This window comes from Arabidopsis thaliana, chromosome 3 (genome assembly GCF_000001735.4).
Source record: "Arabidopsis thaliana chromosome 3, partial sequence".
NCBI classification, from domain to species: Eukaryota; Viridiplantae; Streptophyta; class Magnoliopsida; order Brassicales; family Brassicaceae; genus Arabidopsis; species Arabidopsis thaliana.
Genome location: NC_003074.8, coordinates 10,060,075 through 10,081,694, shown reverse-complemented (window position 1 = coordinate 10,081,694; position 21,620 = coordinate 10,060,075). Strand labels below are relative to the sequence as shown.

The 21,620-nt window shown below is 35.5% G+C and overlaps 5 protein-coding genes and 1 pseudogene across 12 annotated transcripts; 2 read left to right on the top strand and 4 right to left on the bottom strand.

Annotated features, from left to right (window-relative positions):
• Positions 1-161: 161 nt before the first annotated feature.
• Positions 162-2,233, top strand: AT3G27290 (RNI-like superfamily protein). Its single transcript, NM_113643.2, has 2 exons — positions 162-1,095; positions 1,175-2,233. The coding sequence occupies exons 1-2, from the start codon at positions 430-432 to the stop codon at positions 1,655-1,657; spliced, it is 1,149 nt and encodes a 382-aa protein (NP_566814.1). The 5' UTR covers positions 162-429; the 3' UTR covers positions 1,658-2,233.
• Positions 2,234-2,874: 641 nt separating this feature from the next.
• On the top strand, positions 2,875-3,105 carry AT3G27283 (annotated as a pseudogene). Its single transcript has one exon.
• PHB4 (prohibitin 4) lies at positions 3,087-4,886 on the bottom strand. 2 transcript variants are annotated; one of them, NM_113642.4, is made up of 3 exons: positions 4,480-4,886; positions 3,632-4,171; positions 3,087-3,431 (listed from the first exon to the last, which is right to left on the bottom strand). In NM_113642.4, exons 1-2 carry the CDS (start codon positions 4,789-4,791, stop codon positions 3,644-3,646), a joined length of 840 nt encoding a protein of 279 aa, NP_189364.1. In that variant the 5' UTR covers positions 4,792-4,886; the 3' UTR covers positions 3,087-3,431; positions 3,632-3,643. The 2 variants fall into 2 exon arrangements, with proteins under 2 accessions (NP_189364.1, NP_974369.1); NM_202640.2 differs by having other exon boundaries at positions 3,274-4,171; positions 4,480-4,876.
• A 451-nt stretch (positions 4,887-5,337) lies between these two features.
• AT3G27270 (TRAM, LAG1 and CLN8 (TLC) lipid-sensing domain containing protein) lies at positions 5,338-8,613 on the bottom strand. 2 transcript variants are annotated; one of them, NM_001338865.1, is made up of 3 exons: positions 7,635-8,415; positions 5,543-6,061; positions 5,338-5,441 (listed from the first exon to the last, which is right to left on the bottom strand). In NM_001338865.1, exons 1-2 carry the CDS (start codon positions 8,378-8,380, stop codon positions 5,989-5,991), a joined length of 819 nt encoding a protein of 272 aa, NP_001326172.1. In that variant the 5' UTR covers positions 8,381-8,415; the 3' UTR covers positions 5,338-5,441; positions 5,543-5,988. The 2 variants fall into 2 exon arrangements, with proteins under 2 accessions (NP_001326172.1, NP_189363.1); NM_113641.4 differs by lacking the exons at positions 5,338-5,441; positions 5,543-6,061 and having other exon boundaries at positions 7,477-8,613.
• A 321-nt stretch (positions 8,614-8,934) lies between these two features.
• GTE8 (global transcription factor group E8) lies at positions 8,935-14,166 on the bottom strand. 4 transcript variants are annotated; one of them, NM_001338864.1, is made up of 12 exons: positions 13,688-14,166; positions 12,052-13,351; positions 11,932-11,974; positions 11,774-11,836; positions 11,474-11,544; positions 11,323-11,395; positions 10,969-11,049; positions 10,770-10,879; positions 10,330-10,399; positions 10,044-10,186; positions 9,664-9,846; positions 8,954-9,378 (listed from the first exon to the last, which is right to left on the bottom strand). In NM_001338864.1, exons 2-12 carry the CDS (start codon positions 13,282-13,284, stop codon positions 9,292-9,294), a joined length of 2,157 nt encoding a protein of 718 aa, NP_001327404.1. In that variant the 5' UTR covers positions 13,285-13,351; positions 13,688-14,166; the 3' UTR covers positions 8,954-9,291. The 4 variants fall into 4 exon arrangements, with proteins under 4 accessions (NP_001189985.1, NP_189362.1, NP_001327404.1 ...); NM_001203056.2 differs by having other exon boundaries at positions 8,935-9,846; positions 12,052-13,259; NM_113640.2 differs by having other exon boundaries at positions 8,951-9,846; positions 13,688-14,150.
• A 4,658-nt stretch (positions 14,167-18,824) lies between these two features.
• On the bottom strand, positions 18,825-20,686 carry AT3G27250 (uncharacterized protein). Of its 2 annotated transcripts, NM_001338862.1 has the most exons (2): positions 19,188-20,652; positions 18,825-19,108 (listed from the first exon to the last, which is right to left on the bottom strand). In NM_001338862.1, the coding sequence occupies exon 1, from the start codon at positions 20,060-20,062 to the stop codon at positions 19,214-19,216; it is 849 nt and encodes a 282-aa protein (NP_001326277.1). In that variant the 5' UTR covers positions 20,063-20,652; the 3' UTR covers positions 18,825-19,108; positions 19,188-19,213. The 2 variants fall into 2 exon arrangements, with proteins under 2 accessions (NP_001326277.1, NP_189361.1); NM_113639.4 differs by having other exon boundaries at positions 18,874-20,686.
• Positions 20,687-21,620: the final 934 nt, after the last annotated feature.

The following is a 21,620-nucleotide window of genomic DNA, read 5'->3' as shown; positions in this document are numbered from 1 at the left end:
GATCCTGCAAATTTGAAAAGATTATAAATTAGAAGATCTGACTTATAAAGAAAAAAAAAAGAGTGAATGAAAATATCTAATTTAGAGACGTAATCATTAATTAGAATTTAAAAAGAAGAAAAAAAACTCATTAATTATTTGTTCTTATTAAATTAGAAGTTATAGTTAGACACGCGCCAAAATCGCAACAGAGTAAAAGCCCTAAAAAAAGTCATCTTCTTTGCAATTGAAACTCTTTCTCTGATTCCTTCTTCTTCTTCTTCCTCTTCCTCTCGAATCCTTTCTCTTTCCTTTTTCCCGCTGATTACGCGATCCCGTTCCTTCTCATTCATTCATTCATTCATTCATTCTCTCGCCGTTTTTTTATATATTTATTTCATTGGATCTGTTTCAGATTTCGATTTCCTTAATTCATTGAGAGATTCGTTAATGGAGGTTAATTACGAAAGGCTTCGAGGTTCTTATAACGATTACAGAAAATTAGAATTGGGTTTAGGCGAATTTGGGGATGATTTTGTGGGTTTGCCTGATGATCCTTTTTGTATGAACATTAGATCGACTTTGAATTCAATCTCAGATTGGTTTCATGAGAATCAGATTGGTTTAGTCTCAGAAGATCATACTTTGCCTGAGGATCCGTTTTGTATGAGAGTTAGATCGACTTTGAACACAATCTCTGATTGGTTTCATGAGAATCAGAAAGAAATTGGTGTTGTTGATCAGATGTTGTTCGAGACTCTAAGTTGGTTTTATAATAATGATGATGATGATGGTGATGATGATGATGATGGTGGTGGTGGTGGTGAAGCTCATGACGCGTTTGAGTTGGTTCTTCCATATCTAGAGTTGAAAGAGATTCTTGCGGTTGAAGTAGTTTGTAGGTCTTTGCGTGATTCGGTTGGAAAGGAACCTTTTTTCTGGACAAGTATTGATCTTAATGACTCATTTCTTCAATATAGAGTTACTGATGAGTCTCTTTTGAAGTTAACACGCCGTGCTCTAGGCGGTGTTCGATGTTTGAATCTTGGAGGATGTGTTGGTATCACTGATTATGGCTTGAAGCAAGTTCTTGCTAGCAATCCACATCTTACTAAGGTTAGTTTGATCGAATGATGGAACCAATCTTGTTATATGATTCTGTGTTGTTTGTTCATGTGTGTCTGTTTTTTTGCAGCTGAGTGTATCTGGTTGTCTTAGACTAAGCACAGCAGGACTAGTGTCAACTTTAAGGGACTTAAAATCTTCAAACCGTCTTGGAGTCAAAAGCCTAATCACTGGTGGGGCGTTGTATTTCACAAAGGAGCAGTTTAAAGAGCTCAACTTATTGCTAGGAGGAGATGCTAAAGTGGGTTTACAAGAGAGGAAGAAGAGATTCTATACGTCTTGTAGATCAGAATTCTATTTAGAGGATGATCGAGTTACTGACCTCGAGATATGCCCCTGGTGTGAGAAACCAAGTCTGGTATTTGATTGTCCAGCAGATACATGTCCATTGAAGGGTCAATATCCTTATTCTAAGTCATCTTGCAGAGCTTGCGTTGTCTGCATAGAACGTTGCCATGAGTGTGGGAGTTGCTTAAATGACTGTGAAAACAAGCCGTTCTGTTTTGCATTCAGCTGTGTGGTATGCATTGAGAAGAGGTCTAACCGCTTATAATAGTTTATTTGAAGTCAAAACCGAAGCTTAACACATTACTTTGATCCTCAATACACTGTTTTCTGAAGAATGAAGAGTCTTGGTGCTTGAGGTATCAAACCTAAGTCAATAAGAAGAGCTGCAACAAAAAATGGAAACATGATAAGACTCAGAAGGGTGTTTAGTCTTCATCTACAGCATCATGAAAGATCTGAGCTAAACTTGATTCTGCAACGGACTCGAGTCAAACTTGATCATGAGAGATGAAGAGAAGCAAAGACTAGAGCTTTACTTGAAAGTTGAAGCACCAGGATTCAAATGGGAAATAAGTAGAACTTACAAGAAAAGAGAAGAGAATAAAGAATATATCAGAGTTATTTTACATTATCATTAATTAGTCTTTTAATCTCCTCCATATGTAGCTTTTGTTAAATGACTTGTATAATTTTCAAAATGGATCAATCTCTTATCAATCCACTCCTGCTTGTACATTCCCTGGAAACATGAGCCCATGATCACAAACTTTCATTGCAAGATCTCCCAACCATCCTCACTAGTCACTTCATCCAAACCTAGTTTACTTAATAATACCTCTCATATTCCAATACTTATTCGCAGTTTGTACATCCAGTGTATAATGCATAATATCATGTAGGTAATTATTACGTTTAAATAACATATTTTTAATAAAGAAACATATCAAAGTTATATGAAAAAAGAGAATTATGATATAAATTAATAATGAATGTTTCTTTTCATTAAACAATTTCATAGGCATTTTTTACGGATTATCTCTCATTTCTTCTTCTATTTTTAGAAATAATAATTCCTGATATATAGCAATATGACACTTAGATTTATTATTCATAAAACACTCTATTAACAAAGAAAAATAAAAACTTATAAAAGGAAAAACAAAATGTCTAAAAGTTTGATTTATAATGATAGATGCTTAATGCAACAAAAAAAAAAGGTGTTATTTGCGGTTAAACTTTTGGTTTATAAATTACAAGATATACAAATATTGAAAAAATGGAACTTCTTATACTCATTTAAAAAAAAAATTAAGGAAATTTGTCAAAATTGTAATTTAGCTGTAAAATAAATCACTACAAGGAGATAAAATCGTAAATAATATTAAATCTTCTACCAAATATATTTTCATTGAAAAAAAACAAAAATATGCATATATAATCAATACGATATAAATACTTGTAATTGATCGAATTATTGTATTAGGAAAAGCAATGAATTGGGAATTGTGTGATGATTATCCAAGCAAAGCACCGCCAGAGACGTGTAATAAGGTAGACGGTGCTAGGAGGTGCCGAACGAGTTGTAACAACGAAGGTTATGGTGGAGCAAATTGTAATTTGAAGGGAAAAGTTAAAGTTTGTGAATGCACTATACTTAGAGTTTGTCTACCCCACCACAAGAGGCCACCGCATGTACCGAAGCCACCAAAGTGACCACATAAAAAAGTTTTATTTAATTTATTTACCATGTTTTAATTTATATTTTAAATAATACAAGTACAACAACCTTGGTGTTGGAAATTGTTTTTGACAATACAAATTTCGACTATTGTTATGGTAGATTTTTTGGTGAAGCCTTTCATTGGAATGATCGGGTTTCGACAACAATGGCATAGTCTTTACTTCTAGAGTCAGAAAAGATAGAACGGCTCAAAACAATTATCTTTTTTCACATCGTGTTCATCAGAAATAAAAGAGCATCAACGTTAATAAACTTCACAGCTCCGTCGTTTTGTCTCCACTGAAGCTCCTCTTCCCACCTGCAAATACAACAAGGCCAAACAAGTAAACCACACCATTCCACAAACCTAAACCATACTCTACTATCAAACCAAACAGTTTATACCAAACCATAACCACTCTTAGTTCAACCAAACCGAATAACCTTAATGCCTTTAAATGGGAATCTTAAGTCCAAATCCATTTTTCATTCATTATTCAAAGAAGTAAAAGAGCATACCAATGTTATAGCTCAACGACCAGGGTTCAGATTAAAGAGCATGCTTTGTCCACCAGGTAAGTAAGCCACGTTCGGAGACCTAGCCAGAGTAGCCGCAACCTCCCTTGAAGCTTCAATCCTCCTAAGCTCAATTAGTCCCATTCCTGCTTTAGCTGTTGCATCTGATATCAACTGAGCAGCTTCACTCTCACCTTCTGCTCTTATAACCGCAGCTCTCCTCTCTTGATCAGCCTTCATCACCACAAACTTTGACCTTTCAGCTTCCTGCTGAGCCACTTGCTTCGCCTCCACTGCCCTCGAGAACTCAGCACCGTACGATAAGTGAGTAATGGCTATGTCGTCGAGCTCAATGTTAAATTCCCTGGCACGCTTGATAAGAGCATCACGAACAAGTGCTGATACTTGAGGACGCTCAGTGAGGAGCTGATCAGCATTGAAATTAGCAACCACAGCTTTCAAGACCTCATTTCCAATCGATGGAAGAACCTTCTCATCGTATTCAAGACCCAATGTTTGGAAAATGTACGGGAGACGCGAAACCTTCACAGTAAAATAACCACAACAACTTATTCAATCCCTCAAACAATCGAAGCCAGCATAGATATGCACCAAAAGCTTCTATAATAAGAGTAACATTCATCGAAGAAACCAAATTACACATAAGGATTATCTTCAACTCTAGATCTTGTACACAAACTTCAAATTCCACGAAATCAAACACAGAATCGATAAATGATTGCTAAATCGAACGAACACGATCATCCTAAACCCTCGATCTTGTAAACAACCAATGTATACAAAATCAAACACAGAATCGAGAAATTGATTGTTGCTAAAATCGAAATTACCTCAGGGCGAAAGAGAACACGAAGGGTGAGATTAACCATCTGAAGATCCTTAGTACCAGATTTGGAGGAGAAAGTGTGAGGTTTCGTACGAATATCGTATATGTGCGGCGTCTGGAGATACGGGATCAAGAAATGAGTCCCTTCGCCGACGGTCTGATCCAACACTCCCCTGAATCGATCGAACAAAACAGCTCTCTCGCCACCATCAACAGTGTAGAGCGACGAGTTTAGTGCCGTCGCCGCCACACCTAACCCAAACGCCGCCTTCGCCAAGTTCGTCAGAAACGAAATCGCTACTTGTTGACTTCCCATTTTCTTTTCTGACCTCACAAGAAAAAAGCTTCGAAGGAGAGAATTGAGAAAGGAAAGATTTAGGGGTTTGTTAGGGTTTATGAAATGATTTTGGAACTTGGAAGAGAGGGTTTTTTTTGGCCGACAATTATTGAATATGGGCTTGTTTAAAGCCCATTAATAATATAAACTACTTCGGCCCAATAATAAAAAAGGAAAAGGAAATGATGTAATATAAAAGGAAACAACGGTTTGGAAGATTAAACCCGAATTTGATTATTTGCCCATAAACGAAACTAAATCCGGAGAGGAAGACAGAGACGAAGAGCGTGTTGATAACAACCCTGCAGAGATTTTGGATCTTCTTAGAGAGCAAGATGAAAATGTTCTTCCTCCACCTCCTCCTTCACCTTGATTAGAGATTTTGATTAGAGTGAATAAGCACAAAAGACTAAAATTGATTTTTCTATACAACCAGTGGAAAATGTTATATACAAGAAATTCTATATAAAGACAATGAGACCTCTGACTTTGGACAGCAAAAGTAGATAAAAAGAAACATCTAAGGCTGCTTCCACAAATTGAACTAAATCGTCGATCTCTTCATCGTGTGTTTTCTTCTTCTTTGCTGCGTGTGGACTCAGATAGATCTTGCACATAGCATAATTGCCCTACTCAAACAAAACAACAGAAGTCGTCACAATAAAAACCAAAACTCAAGAGTCTCAATAACTTGGAAACCAAGTAAGTAAACGTACATATATACTCTTACCAGCTCGTAGTTATTAATATCATCAGAAGACTTAAGCCAGTGTTCATGCATCAACCAACCCTCTTTTACGCCATTTTGGTTGTTTTCCAATGTAGTACTCTAGTGAGTATTTGTAGCCGACAAGGCCTGCTTCTCCAGCATGAATCTTCTTGGCAGAGATGATACTACCCTCCAGTATCCTCCATTGTCTCTACGATTCATTCTTTTTCCACATTTCCCCATCTTGGTCCTCCCAGATATAAAGAACCATTCCGTCTTGTTACCCTTCACAAACTCCTCCGTTTCGAATCAAAAGAAAGACGCCGTTTTACATACAGAAAACACCAGAAGAGGATTAACGATATCGCCTTATATCTTTATTACTTGGATTTCAATTCTGGCTTGGACTAAGCTAAAAACAGAGACTGCTCCCACAATTCTTTGGAAATTAGTAGGAGTTGCTCATGCTACAGCTTACCATGTTTGGAAACAAATGAACAACTTGTTGCACAATAGTGTCTCCGTTTCGCCTTTGGCCACCTTCAAAGAAATCGACGGAGACATCAAAAAACACTATTACCGCTCGCATAAACAGAAAAGCTTTTCGGAATCTGATGATCTTGTAACTCCGATAAATTTTGTTGATGGACTCATTTTATATCTTTTTGGCAAGATTACATTTGTTTGGTTAAGCTATTTTTAAAACCTCAACTTTCATTAATATGATAATCACATTCCTATACTCGTAATACCCTCCCTTAAGATGAAATCTGAATTAAAATCTAAAACTTTGATGAATCGATGAAGATCAGTGGAATATATCAGTTTCTGTCAGATTGAGATCGAGAGAAAAACAAGTGGGAGCTATTTAAAATGACACTTCATTCTTTAATCACCACTCTTTGTTTACTCCTTCGGGTTTTGATGATATTGTAATTTGTAAATATGGGCGAGGTCAGCCTGGCGAGACCTACACCAAGTTAAATTCATCTTTTTAGGAGAAAAAATCCCTCCCAACATGCTTTGAACTCAACACCTCCATCTGGGAGATTTACTATTGGACCAACAGATTGTTGATGTCAAACTCATCCTTCAAGCTACATTTTGTGAGATTTCGAAAGAGTCTAACTCTAGACTTCATGGAGGAACCTCTAACATGTGAAATCTAACAGACCATTCCCCTCCAATTGGTTTGGATTCGTTCAATTATCCATCTCTTAACTAGAATCTTAAAGCATGTTTATCTTGTGGTTGTTTAAATTTTAATCTATCTTACTTCCTCTCTTATTTTGCTCAAGAAAAAATAAATGAAAAAAAGTGTTAATTAAAAAGTTGGTCTGAAATTTGTATAAACTTCTAGAGGGAATGAATTCAAGTCCTAATTTTCAACCACTAGTCTCGTGGACACTAGTCACTCGTACTTTTGTGGAATTTATTATTGTCCGAGGCAATGATCTCGATTTTTGATATTGTACAAGTCACCCCAAGTTTAGTCATCCCAAGTTTTCTATGCTTTAGACTTAGTAATGGGTTGTGACAAACATTCTTATAATTAACTTTCGTCTCAACAACCTAAGACCGACTCACAATAATAATTAAAAGTATTCTATCTTCAATAAAAATAAACCTTACGATCTGTCAATTATTTTGAATATCCAATTTGTCTCGGATTTTCAAATTTATTTTGTAAAAACCGAATACCAAACTATATTAAACGAACACCCTTATAACCAATTTGTGTCTAAATTCAATGATAGTACTGATCATATAGCTCCAAGTCCAGAGATAATGGGATATGATTAATTCAGATTTATTATTTTACGCTAAAATTAGAGAACAAATCTCATTTTATTCTTGACAGAGTCAACCAAAGTTTTTTTGTTTTTTTACTATTAAACAACTCTAATAGCATATAAAAACTTTGATTGACTATATGTTAATTATTTTGAGACTTTATTTTGGAATCTAAGATATAATTTTTTTAAAAATTTGTCCCGGACAATTTTTATATATATGCAACCAAATCCATGAACATAATTTATTCGGAGATATTAATTTACGCTCAAATTAGATAACAAAATCTCGAATATGGAAACTGTAAATATATTTTTACCTAACCTTTTTGGTAAATTTGGAATATCTTTCCTGAAAAAACAGTACCCACAAATTCCAAATCCAAAGGATACTAACGGTAACGGCAGTAACAATAACAACGGTCCACGAAACCCAAACCCATCTGGGTATGACGTCATCAGCGCCTCCGCTGACGTAAAACCACGTCATCTTAACGATAAGCAACGGCGCTAGAACGCACCTGCAGACGCTATAGGACGCGTAAAACGGCACCGTAACGAACCGGTGCAAACTCACCGCTAGAGGCGCGTCTTTCCCACGCGCATCCGCGAGCGTCCACGTGTTCTGACACGCGCTCGTGGCCTCCGCGACGACTAGCAGCGCGAGCAGAGCGCAGGCGCCGTGAGCAACCATGTAACGGCAGGTGAGGAAAACGAAAAGCACGGCGAGGTGATGAGCGGCGAAAAGCGAGTCTCCGCCGGCGGGAGAAGGAAACACGGCAAGGTGGACGAGATCAGCGAGGAAATAAGCGGAGCTGAAATCGAGAATTGAGTTTTGAGATTGGGTGTTGACGGAGGAGAATCCACGGTTAGGATCGGAGAGTAAGGCGTTCGTGGCGAGGACGACGGCGGAGACGCCGTGGAGGAGGGAGATTAAACAGCTGGAAGCTAAAGGACGAGTCTCCGGAGTCCATTTTTTGAAAATGAATAAGTAACCGAGAAGATAAACGAAGATGAAGATTGAGAAGAATAATGGAAGATCTTTGGAATAAGTAATTGGTTCCATTACTGATAAAGAATAACTTGAAGCTTTTGAAGTCGTCGATACATATATAGAGACGATGGTTGATGGAGATGGTTGAGGTTTGTTTAGATAAACGATGAAAGGGTTTGGTGAGGGAAACAAAACCTAAAGCGACAGCGTTTTCGGTTTAGTTCGGTTCCAAGTACACTATAGAACTAAATTTAGTTTTGCTTAGGACCAAGATTATAATAAAAAATGATACTGTTAAAAGTAACACAATATATTTTTCTATATATTTCATCAAAATCTTAAATGTATATTTAGAAGAAAGAAAATCTATCATTCAAACTGCTTACAAAAATTAGTAAAAAAAAGGTGATAATTATTGTATTTGTATTGTACTTATTTTAGTACTTAACACTTGTCGAATTCAATTGTACTTATTTAAGTCACTAGTCAGCTTTTGTTATGACAACACTTCTTCAATGTTCAATAGTACTCATTTTTTTTTTCATTTGGTAGTAATGAAAAAAGAAACCTCAATGTAGTTCATTATTATTGTCATTCGATGGCTGTGTCCAAAATCGGTTCGAAATGTTAAAGGTAAGATTCTGCACGGAAGAGAATTATTATCAAGAACAAATGTAAAAATAGATTCTTACACAAACAATGGTCTTTGACTCTTTTTTCTATTTTTTTTTAATAATCATACACTAAGGGACTCTTCATGAAGTCTCGTGGCAAAAAGCTTCTAAGCGTTTGCTTTGTGTTTTACATAATTAAACACCACACTGGCTTAAGAGAGATCCATTCCAAAACTCATTAAACAATGAGCCACATATTGGATCTTCTCTTAAGAAGGGCTAAGACCTTCATTTCTTGCGTCTGTTTGTACCTGCCCTGGCTATTGTTTTATATATAATACATGTATATATTTTATACACTTCTTTTGTTCAATCGATTTCACCTTCTTCCACGTCGTTGGCTAGGTTTGGAACAGCGGGAGCCTCGGGTTCTTCTTCATCATCGTCTTGTTTCATGTACAGTCCGAGTTGCTCAAGAGGGTTACTTCCTTTGAGGTTGAAACTTCCAAATGCGTCTACAGGTCTCTCGAGGCTGGTTTCATTGGGTTTTGGAACCACAGGAGCCTCGGGTTCTTCTTCTTCACCGTCGTCTTGTTTCATGTACAGTCCAAGTTGCTCCAGCGGATTACATTCTCCGAGTTTGAAACTTCCAAGTGCGTCTAAAGGTCTCTCGGTGCTGGTTTCATCAGGTTTTGGAACAGCAGGAGCTTCGGGCTCTTCTTCATCATCATCTTGTTTCATGTACAGTCCGAGTTGCTCAAGTGGGTTGCTTCCTCTGAGGTTGAAACTTCCAAGTGCGTCTAAAGGTCTCTCGGGGCTGGTTTCTTCGGCTGAGCTTGGTAATTGCTCAGGTGCACTCGAACTCAGCATCTCTAGGTCCTCGAGAAACCGTGAGTTCTCATTAATCTCTACAGTTTTCTCCATCTGCAAGGAAATCAAAGTCATACAAAAAATATAAGAATCTCCATCATTTGAAGCCAAGAAACAAACAACACATAACTTTCATGGGTGGAACATTTAAAATCATCAGAGAACGTGCTCCATATTTTAACATGTTTATCTTTAATGACTGTTTTTAGGGTTTGTGATCCTGTTATGTAAGTCATGTGTTTGCTATTTACCTTCAATAAAGCTTGGCGAGCGGCTTCTCTTTCGAGTTCTCTCTTCCGCTTAGCCTCAGCAGCAGCTTCTGCAGCGGCTTCTGCTTCAGCTTGGCGACGAGCATCTTCAGCAGCCTCTGCTTCAGCTTGTAGACGCGCTTTCTCTGGCAACATAAGTAGAGGGTTGTCAATTAAAAGAACATATAAGTAAAAAAAAATTGTTCTTGTAAGAATGATCCAGAGAAACAACAAAATTTTAATATATTGGCTTGTTCTAATATATAAACAACTAAACAAGTACACCAACCTTTCTTCTTCTGCAGTACGAGTTCTTCTCTTTCTTTACGCAGCCTTTCTGGATCGCCCTTAATACCATTCTGCTCCCATGAGAGATCAAATTTAAGCCATATTAATTCCCAAAGGACAAAGAAGACTGCTTCAAGGATATTGTAGAGTATGTGATCCATGCATTTAATTCAAGATCGACTAATGCAATTGTGGATTTCTAGGTCCATTCCACAACTATGCTCGGGTAACAATTCTGATAATTTTTAAATAAAAATTCTTATTTCCTAATCTACATCTCCAAGTTTCTGTGATTGTTTAAAATTACTTCTACTCTTCCTACCCTCCTATGTTTAATAACTATTAAAGCCAAACAACTTTAACAGGAGTTCTAGCCAGAAGCATTATCCAGTGACCACTTAAGGCAATTAAAGATGGGCTAAATTGAAGATAAGTACAGACCTGTGGAAGTGGTTTCTCTCGTGCTTTTAGAATGATATCTGCAAACCGGTTCTTCAACAGCGCAGCTCTATAGCGCTTCTCAGATGAAGCTGGAGTCTCTAATATATTTCCTGAAGCATTAAGTTGACAAAGTATGAGATCACTCAATTCAAGGCTCAAATAGAGAAAAAAAATAAAACTCTTTTTCACTACATCTCACCCTCATGTTGGCCATCTGATTCATCAGAACTAAGCTTTTGCTGAGAACAAATATCCATCTGCTCAAGCGCACCAGTAGATTCTGTAATGAATACACCAGTGATACAAACTGAAAATACGTATCCCGAGAAAATTCTTTAACAGTATCTTGCCTCCAGCAGTGATAACCAACATCTATTACATTTCCCTATTGTGGCCAACTATAGATATTACAACAGAGTAAATCTTGGACAAATCTATCCAGGAAACTGGGAGTAGTAAAGAGGAACTAAGGTAGAGAAGTAAAAACAAATCCGCAAGCATATGAATAATCTTAAGACCATAATAATGAATTTAAAGGAGATAAAGTACTCACGACTCCCAACAAAAAGATCATCAATTCTTGTATTTTCATCTCTTTGCGCCTCAGAGTTTGCAGTTTCAGGCATCTGAAGGTTAACCAACTGCGTGGTTTAGATTCTTTAAAAATTACATGCCTTGAAAAGCTGACATTATTAGATTTATACCTTGGAAGAATCCCCTTGAACCATGGGTTTAGCGTCATCAGATTGATCTTCCGAGCTACCAGAATCCGAATCTGAAAAGCAACACTTTATTCAGTAACACATAATCTGTTACCATAACATGATCCTACAGAAGGATATTTGGGCAAATAAAAAGCATACAAAAATCATGATATAAACATAGCAGAGGCATATGTATATATATAGCTTTCTGATATATACACGAGTCAGTGACATATGATAAGATCCATAGAGACCTACGACAAGAAAATGTTATGAAGGAGTTGAAGAATTGCAACTAACCACTGGAGCTCCTTGAGATAGGCGGTTCATTCCCATCGACATACTCATCAGCCATTTCATTTCCTAGAAAAAAGAACATAGAAGAGTAAAAGTAAGACAATTGGTGAACACAGAGACTACTGACCAGTAATAAACCAGGAACTGAATTTGAGGTTCACCTCTTTGCAGCGACGAATTGCTCGGTCGTGATCCATTAATAAGCTGCAACCAAAGAAATTCACTTCTTCTCAGTAAAGTGTTCTATTAAAATGCATTCCAGCAGGTGAGATGATGATTACCTCTATTTCACATGGTTCAACATTCGTCTGCTTTGCTTCTTTGTTTTGTATATATTCATCTAGAAGGTTTCGAAGAGTGACCAGTACTTCATCACTGAGAACATCAATGTCTATCTCAATTTCGTCTTCTGCAATTTCTCCGCCATTTGAATTGTGTTTCTTCAAGAAGTCAATGATATGTGCAGGAAGTTCGTCGAGTAGTGATTCGAGTTGTCTGCCCAATCTATGCCTCTCCACTTCTGTCATAAGTGGCTTCACCGGTTCTGGAACACTCTCTCTAACGGGTGAAGCCATCTTTCTCTTCTTCGCCGGAGGTACAGATATAGCAGCTTTCCTTTCATCATTGGGCTCCAATGTTACTGCAGGCAACGTTTGCATGCTACAAGGTGGTAATTTCTTTTTGATAGTTTTCCACCGCGCTTCAAATAATTTACTAAGGATATCCCCCATAATGTGAACATCATGTCCTGGAGGGTTATATGTCATCGCATTGGTAAATGTAAGCCTCACATCAGCAGCAAACTCATGTGGGCTTGAGTATACACCAGACGCTAAGTTCTTCTTTACTGTCCCTAAGTCCATGGGATGCTTGATAGTAGTGAGATAGTCAGGTATGTTCAGTTTCACTACATCAACTGGCGCCTGAAACACCCAAGAATGCGGATGAGACCACAGTTTTCTCAGTAGCGTGTCACATTGCTTCATCAGTGTAATGTTAGGAGTGCTAGTCATAGTCTCTTTCGAAGACTCAAACTTCCCTGAGGTACCACGATTCCATCCACGAGAAGTCCCATTCTGATGCCGAACTTTCTTCCCCGAACCCACAGCAAAATCAGATGGTTTCTTCGAATTGCTGACTCGAGATGATATCTTTTGACCAGTGCTAAAACCCACCCTATCACTAGTAGACGACACAGCAGCAGGGTTCATTCTCTGCAACTCAGCATTTTTAAGAACTATCTTTGTCTGCTCCAACTCCAGCTTAAGCCGATAAATCAAATCCTTCCTCTCAGATTGTGACATGTTATACAAGGAAATGACTTGTCTCTGAACACCATAAGGATCTTCATCATTCGAATTCAACATAATACACTTCCGTGCAGGAGTACTTGAATTCTCAGACGCAGTGACCTCAGTATCAATCTGTGCAGAGCTCCCAGAGCCCTCTGATTCCTCAGGCGCTTCAAAAGTATTCCGATAATACCCTCCTGGGAACGCAGCACTTTCAACCATTGTTTTGGCAAGACTTACCACAATATATATAATTCTCACTAGCTTCTACAACTCATTTGCAAGACACCTGAATCATATATAATTTCACTTAAATCAACAAAAACTAATACAGTCCCATTCAAAACCACTAAGACGATTCTTTTCCCTATTTCGATAGATAACATTGGGCCAAGAAACTTGTTGTGACACAAGAACCCCAGATCTAAACAATGTGAAATAAGAATTTCCGATTCTCAAAAACGTGAGAGATATGACCGTAAAAATTAAACCTTTAGCTGTCCAATTTCGTTTTTGGACCCCAAAACTCAAACCCTAGCTTGATGCCAAATTCAAATGAATCTCTATTTTTTCTAATCATTCGAATTAAGAAAAACCCACAAATCAAAAATAGATCGAATCTTACCATTTGAATCTCCAACAGCTGAATCCACACAAATTCTTCACAAACCAAAATTCAACCTCCACCAGATAAATTAGCTTCAAAATAGACAACACGGAGCTTGAAATCTAAACCTTTAAACGCGAGCTCGCCAGGAGAGAAGCGATCAACGTAAGAATTAATCCAAAAAACGGTACAAATTTCACCGAAACCCTAGAATAAAAATCGCCTCCAATTTCGGAATCTCCAAAGATCCGTGAACCAATCCACAAACACGGGACGAAGTAGAAGATTTTGACCAACCAAAACCCTAGAATCTGGAAATTGACTACGAAATCCAAACCTGAAACTCTCGTGATCAAATCCTTTAAAGAACAGGAGCTTTTCGCGTGAGAAAAAAAAAGCTGGAGATAAAAACGAAGTCGAAGACTCAGAGAGAGAGAAAAAAGTTTCTTACACTAATTTATTTTATGTTTTTAAAATAAAACTACACCGTCAAAAGCCTACCTCTGATTTTTGACGGACGGTTTATATTGATTGAAGAACTAGCCGCCAAATCTATATCTAACGGTCAATGTGATTTTGTCTGCGCGGATTTTACGAGTTAATTAACGTACGCGTCCTACGTGGCAATATTTTAACGGTAGAAAATTAACTTGTGACGTTTAATTGGACAGTAATCGTTAACTTGTTTAATTGGTCATGTGAGTTTGCCTATAGATTTTAATATTTTATTACACTCTAGAATCTTGGTTAGTTCACTAGCTAAATGAAAAACGACATGAAGTTTGTAGTCGATAGCAAAACGGCAAGTATGATTTGTTTCCTCATATGTTGTTCAGTTGAACTGTTATTGATTGTGTTGGGCAAGAGTGTTATCTATTTCTTTTTTTACTAGAAACTAGATGGGTACCCACGCTACGCGTGGATTTGTTGTGAAAATTGTTAAAGAAAAAATTACATTGATTGTTATTTATGCTAATTATATTTACTATTTATTTATTTTTGTATTGTTAATGAAATTAGATCCATAATATGTAGTTACAATTTTTATGGTTAGATTCATTTGTGACTCTATATATTAATTTATATATTTTGTGTATAAAGCTGATTATTTATAAGATTTTAATATTTTTTCACTTCATGAATACATATAACAACAATAATAATATTTTGATACAATTCTGTGTAACTATGTTACTTTTGTGGTTTAAAATTTTCCTAACTCGATTATTAATAAATCAATTTCTTGTTTTATGTACTTCAACAACATTGTGATCGACTCATGATTAAAGTTTGGATTGATATCAACTGAAAAGGATCTAAAGAGTATTCATACAAAAAAATAAAAAAGATAGCAAAAATTGAATGTTATTGAAGTCAACACTTTTGGATCTTTTGTCACTGCATATATCAATATTAGAGAAATGATTGCGTCTTGGATAATTTGAAAATTCTTCAACTTGATTATAAATAAACTATTTATGGTTTTATTTATTCCCCCGATATAATACTCCAACAACATTGTTATAGGTTTATGATTAAATATATAGAATTGATATAAACTAAATAAGATTTCAAGAGTATTCATATGAAAATAATAAAAAGAAAGCAAAAATTAAAGTATCATTAAAGTCAATACTTTTAGATCTTCTGTCATTGCATATATCAATATAAGAGAAATGATTGTGTATTATATTATTTGGTAAGTCTAATATTTTGAAGGTTTATTATTTGAAAAAACTTGAATGTCAATGTTATCAAAAACTCAAAATTAAACTAATAAACTAATAAGAGGTTAGGTAGCAAACAACTACAACACAATAAAAAAATTAGTCATGATTATTGATAATAAAAAAATTAATATAATAAAAAGAGTATAATGAAAGTAGTATTTAATTTGTTTACATAATTTTATTTTTTATTTTTATTTTGGAAAATTCAATTAAAAATAGAATTAATAATACATTTAATTTGTTTATTTAATTTTATTAGTTTTATTAATTTAAAAAAAAACATCGAATGACATATGTCATTTTGTTGTGTGATAATGTGTCATTTATATTAACCAACTTTCATATATATATATATATGATTCCTGTGTTTTGTACTTGAGTTTTATAACACGAGAAATTCCTAAACTATAGAGATTAGTAATGGAAATAACACAAAAGTCCAAAATGGTGTTGACAATTTTACACAAACCGTTTTTAAAAAGAGGCCTTCTAGAAGAATTCGACCCAATACACACAAGTAAACAAACCAAAAGGATGGGCTAAGCCCACTTGATTGTATTACAAATAAGACCAATTTATATATGTATCATACACAATCAAGTAATGGTGGACGCTCTTTTGGTGGGCCTTTTTCTACTTTTCTCATAATTTCCCGTTTGGTTTGGTATTTGTTGATTAGGTTTTAGTAAAACTTTCTAAACTAGTTCAGTTCGGTTTCAGTTTGATTTGGTTTCAATTCAATATGTTTGATTCGGGTACAATTTGTGTTTTGTTCGATTTGGAATTAAGTATGGTATATAAGTTTTTATTTTTTTAATGCCTTCGTTAAATTTTGACACTATATAACACTATAGAGTAGAGATAGGTGTGAGCTCTTTACCTAAAATGTACAACTTCAACAAATCTATCGTCTTTCAGATAGTAAACTAGCCTTTTTCGCAACCATAACTTAAACTAGTGTGTTGGGCATTAATCATTATATACCTAAACTAGTCTCTAAAAAAACATTTTACCACACTTCGGATTACCTTTTTCATTATATATTCAAAAACTCTATAAAGATTATTTTGAGATTAATGTCAATATAGTATATACCCGCCACTATAAAATATCTTATTGTTTTCTTCTATACCTATCCAATATTTATCAGACTTAGTCTTCAGTGCACAAGTCACTTAACTCGATACAAAAAAAATTTATTATAAGCCAGACTTGATTGAATTATTCATTATCATTATAACAACCATTTTAGGTCTCCACTATAGAAGAAGCAAATGATAAAGCTGAATCATAGAAAGACTTCAAAAACTTAAAACAATTGTCCCTAAATTAAACATAAAACAAAACAAAGACTAAAAATATGCTATGTTTAGCGTATCTATGGTGATGGGGACGTCGAGATTTTGGTCCAACCAAGTGTTGTACCAATAAAAGACCTCCATCTATTATACCACTAACGAAAGCGACAGTACACGTGGAGCCTCTTAACGCCAATAGAACCCTACTTCAACCACACAAAATAGTACTACAAGTTTATCAATCAATATTATAGATTGTATCTAAATAAATATTGTATCCGATACTATCTTTGATTCGTCTCTACTCTAATCCGTAGACCGTATAGATGCTATCATTCGTTTTCGTTTATTGGTATGCTATCTTTTTTTATCTCCCGTACATGATAGTGTATAATTTATTAGCTTCTTTTTATTTCCTTCAAGTTCAATGTGTAATCGTTTACCTGAAATTTCAAATGCTGCAAAGGCAAATTGTAAAGCCATATGCTAAATAAGTAAATAGGTTGGAATAAGAGAAAACACATCATATTATATATGGGGAAAAAGGCTCCAACTTATTATATTATATTTTGTCTATTACATAACAAAAGAACGGTTTAAGATCGATTCTACATTAGACGACAATTCTATCAACTTATATTTGTTACTGGAAAAATACAAAGAAAATTTCCAAAAATATGAAAAACTAAAATAATACTTAATACTAATCAGAATTATGCTTCTATTCAATCCTTAATATTTTGTCAATGCTTATGTCTAAATTTTTGAAAATACGTCATATATTCGGATCTCTTTAACTATCCTACGTACGTTAAACATTGACAATTTAATTACATTATCTAGTGTATTTGTTCTCTAAAAAAAACATAATTCAAAGTTAAGACTTCAATTACGCATTAATACAGGACTTTATGTATTTTTACTTTTTTGTGAAACATGCATTAATACAAGACTAAAACTTGAATTTATTGGTAAGAAAGAAAATAAAATTGAGTGGTCTCAGATCAGAAGAACAGAAACGTGAAAGGCTCTCATTCGTTTTCTCTGTTAGTCTGTTACCAAAAATTCCATCGCACTCAAGAGACTATACTACACGCGACCAAATGACTTGACATTGAACGTACGGCCAGATTTTAACCTCAATAAGACACGTGAACGACCGAACCAATCAAACGGAGCCTAGATAGTGATGACATAAGCTTGTCGGAAAGAAAATCGAAGTTAGAAATGTGGAGACCCTGATTGGTTGTTGTTGTTCTCTTATCAAGTGCCACGTACATGACTAATCTTGTGTGAGTGTTACAACTTTATTTATTCTCCTCCCTCATTAGAACTTTTGGCTTTTTCTTTCTTTATTTGTCAACCTTTTTCTCAACCAATGAGGCTTCTCCACATGCTGAAATAAGTAGAACCCACGAAGATATCGCTTTATACATCGGCTATATAAGATATAGTTATATGTTTTTTTTTTGAATAATCACCATTACATATAGTTAAAATACATTTTGAATAACATGTATAAATCTGCACATATATGGGAGCTTGTATACAGTGTATTTACACACACATATATATGGTCGTCATATGGATGGTGAATGTGAACTACTCGGCCAAGAACCAACAACTTCTAACTTTCCTAGTTCGTACATATAGAATAAATGGATATAAAATATGAATTGCAATATTATGGCATACTAGTACAAATAAATTAATGAAGCTCAAATTATAGATATTCAATATGGAGAACCGGATGCTGTTATTTGTATATATAACATATAATGTGTTCATATCCTTTGTTGGATATAATTAATGATTTTCTTGCAAGATGCATTCATACATAATAATACATCCATCATTTATGTATCCAACAAAGGATATGTATATTTCAATGTGTGTATGTACAAGTGTATGCAAGTGTTTGAGAATGTGTGTATATAATGTGGGTGCAAAAGCTTAGTGTGAAGAAATTAATACGAAGTATGACACTCAATAGGGTCCCCATTGAGAGTTCATGTGTTTTTGTCTCTCAATCAATATATATTCGTTTATCTATATATCAGATCTAAATTTATAACATAATATTTAAAATCTAATTTGTTTGCATTTCACTTTCAACTCTTTGATATATGCATTTTTATCAACATATTTGACTATTTTTCGAGATATATAATAACTATGAAATTTAATTTTAGCGATATCTTAAAACACAGATCTGTTATATGTTTAACAAATTTATCGATCTGAGATAATAGTAGAAACCAAGATTGGTATGAAACCATACAATGGCATATTTTTGTTTAGTCTTTGCCAATAAAAATATGACATTATTACTATATGTTCTATATATTTAAGCTTTCCGGCTCCTCCACACTTCTTTCAACATTAGCATCATTTGCTTCCTTCTTACTCGTCTAAACAAAGTTGCGCTTGAAGCGATTACTAATTTTGTGATTAGTCACACACTAAAATCACATATCTTAACAATCTTACCCGCATGTTACTTGCAGCAATCACCATCAAAGCCAGAGAGTCAGAGCAGCTGTTGTGTCTAGCCTCCATGCAAAACCACCAAACTCCATTTTCCACACATCACACGGCACCGTTTTGGTATACTTTGTTTCCTTCCACGTGTATTGCATCCTCACCCTACACGTGAAAGCTTGGTAGTTACAATGCATCGCCGCCGTTGCCTCCTCCGCCACCAACCACACCACAACTTCCGGCGATACTGACGCCGTTGAATCATCACCGGAAACATTTCTCCGGTAAGCCTCGTTGACCCACACCACACGGTTCGAGCCATCCGATACGAACGCTGGACACGTGTCCTTACCAAGATTATCAACGATCTCAACGTCCGTAATCCCCACCGCATGGGAACTCAAACTACCCTCACACACGCTTGTGACGGACTCCACCGTCACCCACGTCTCCATCTCCGCCGTGACGCTGCCGTTAAACATACCCCACGTGTTGGTTTCTTGTGTTTCCTCTCCGATTATCGATTTCACCGACGGATCGAGACTATCTTGATCCAACGGCGAGTACTCACCGGAAATATCTGATTTTTCCGGCAAGAGTTGCAACGTCACGACATCAGTTTGTTCCCGATCATCAGACAAGTCAGATCTGCTCTTACCTCGACACGTGCCTTTATTATTCTTCGAAACCCTAACGTACTTTCGTTTGGTTCGTTTGCTCATACCGTATGAGCTATTGTTGTTGTTATCTGCCACACCACATGGCTGACCAGTCGTCGGCTTTGGAGCGATCGGACGGTACCGGAGCATGAGAGCGTCAACGGAAACTTTATCCTGCGCCTTACCGGCGTATCTTAGCGTTCCCAACCAGTCATCTTGATCCATTTTTTATCTTTCTCTCTTATCATCAAACACTCTCACTCTTTTTCTTTCTTTCTTTCTCTCTCTTTCTCTATAGTCTTTCTGTGTGTCTCTCTCCGGTGAGCCGAAAAGATTATCATTCGGGGCAAATGAGGAGGAATGGTAATTCGCCACGTGGCTTTAGGGTTAGCGTAAGATACAGTTAAATCATTGGATGGTTTCTGTGCATCTCCTATGTCATCTTTTGCACCATATTAGTGTCTCTTTTTTTAATAGTTATGTTTTTTTTTTTTGTAGATTTAAGATAAGGGTAACAATTTTATTTTTTTAAAATGTATATTGAACGATTCATTTTGTAAAAAGTTTTTAACAACTCCGATCCGCCGATCCCCGATACAGATCATGTTGATCAATCATACCATGTCTTACGACGTATCGCCATATACATCTATGTCTATGGTACGCGTGGGGGGCTGATGGTACGTCAATATATATGTCAGTCAGTCAGTCTATATACATGACACATATATGTACATATGTGAGATCTATAGAAGAATATTTTCTAAGGATTTTATATAACCACATCCATCGATTGTATGTATGTTGCATTGCATTGTTTTTAATACCATACACAAAACTATTATGACTACAAACAAAAAAAAATATAGAATGGAAGGGATAGAACAATCGTTTTGAATTTAAATCAACATCCACGTACATTTAATTTAAACAACGAAAGCATTAATTGTTTTTTTTACCTTGCATATGCCATACAAAAATTACGGATAATCCGGATTATAAGTTTATAATACGATGACCAGGAACTATTAGATTAGCAAGAGCATGGATGGACTCAACAAGAGTAAATATAAAATTATGGTCACTTAATTAACTTTAAAAATATTTTTTGTTGATTAGCAAAATGTATGGTCCAACACATAATATACAGTATTAAATTTTGACGGCCGGCAACTATAGGCGAAGAAACACACACGTTGTTGAATAGAAGCAATGTGAATATATCTTTACCCACATAGATGCATACACATAGGTCCATATGATAAGTTAAATGGTATGTTTATTTCCCCAATTTTCTTTTATTTTTAGTTGAGATTTTTATATTATATGAACGCATGGGTCCTACGTAAACACACAATATGCTGTTTCACCTTATTCGAAGGCTCTTATTGGTCCTCGTAATCTCCGACCAATCAAATTGCACTATGTGTCCTCCATTTCTCACTTGAAAAGCTGTTATGTCATGACTCATCAAACATTCATACTTACATATGCATGTCTACGTTGAGCACGAAAAAAGAAGAAGGAATTATGCGCATCATTAGCATGCCGATATATGTGAGTAAACGAATAAGAAATGTTAGCGATCTAATGATATTTGCAGACATAATATAGTTGTTAAAAAAAAGAAAAAGACTAATGTATTAATTAATTGTTAAATAAAACAAGCAAAAACTGAAACGAGTAGAGTTTTTATTTTTTAATAGATTTTATCAAAAAAAAAAGACTGCGTCTGCATGGAGTAATTAATACTGCGTTGAATTATAATTTTGTTTAGGTGTTT

Bases quoted from the DNA above. Each gene is read 5' to 3' on its own strand.
- AT3G27290 (NM_113643.2), top strand. From the start codon at position 430: ATGGAGGTTAATTACGAAAGGCTTCGAGGTTCTTATAACGATTACAGA. The intron at 1,096-1,174 runs GTTAGTTTGATC...GTTTTTTTGCAG, and splicing joins GCAATCCACATCTTACTAAG to CTGAGTGTATCTGGTTGTCT.
- PHB4 (NM_113642.4), bottom strand. From the start codon at position 4,791: ATGGGAAGTCAACAAGTAGCGATTTCGTTTCTGACGAACTTGGCGAAG. The intron at 4,172-4,479 runs GTAATTTCGATT...TTTACTGTGAAG, and splicing joins GTGTTCTCTTTCGCCCTGAG to GTTTCGCGTCTCCCGTACAT.
- AT3G27270 (NM_001338865.1), bottom strand. From the start codon at position 8,380: ATGGAACCAATTACTTATTCCAAAGATCTTCCATTATTCTTCTCAATC. The intron at 6,062-7,634 runs GTAAAAATATAT...ATTTCTTTGAAG, and splicing joins AAATTTACCAAAAAGGTTAG to GTGGCCAAAGGCGAAACGGA.
- GTE8 (NM_001338863.1), bottom strand. From the start codon at position 13,284: ATGGTTGAAAGTGCTGCGTTCCCAGGAGGGTATTATCGGAATACTTTT. The intron at 11,975-12,051 runs GTAATCATCATC...CTTTGGTTGCAG, and splicing joins TTGAACCATGTGAAATAGAG to CTTATTAATGGATCACGACC. The intron at 10,400-10,769 runs GTCTGTACTTAT...TCATGGGAGCAG, and splicing joins GAGAGAAACCACTTCCACAG to AATGGTATTAAGGGCGATCC.
- AT3G27250 (NM_113639.4), bottom strand. From the start codon at position 20,062: ATGGATCAAGATGACTGGTTGGGAACGCTAAGATACGCCGGTAAGGCG.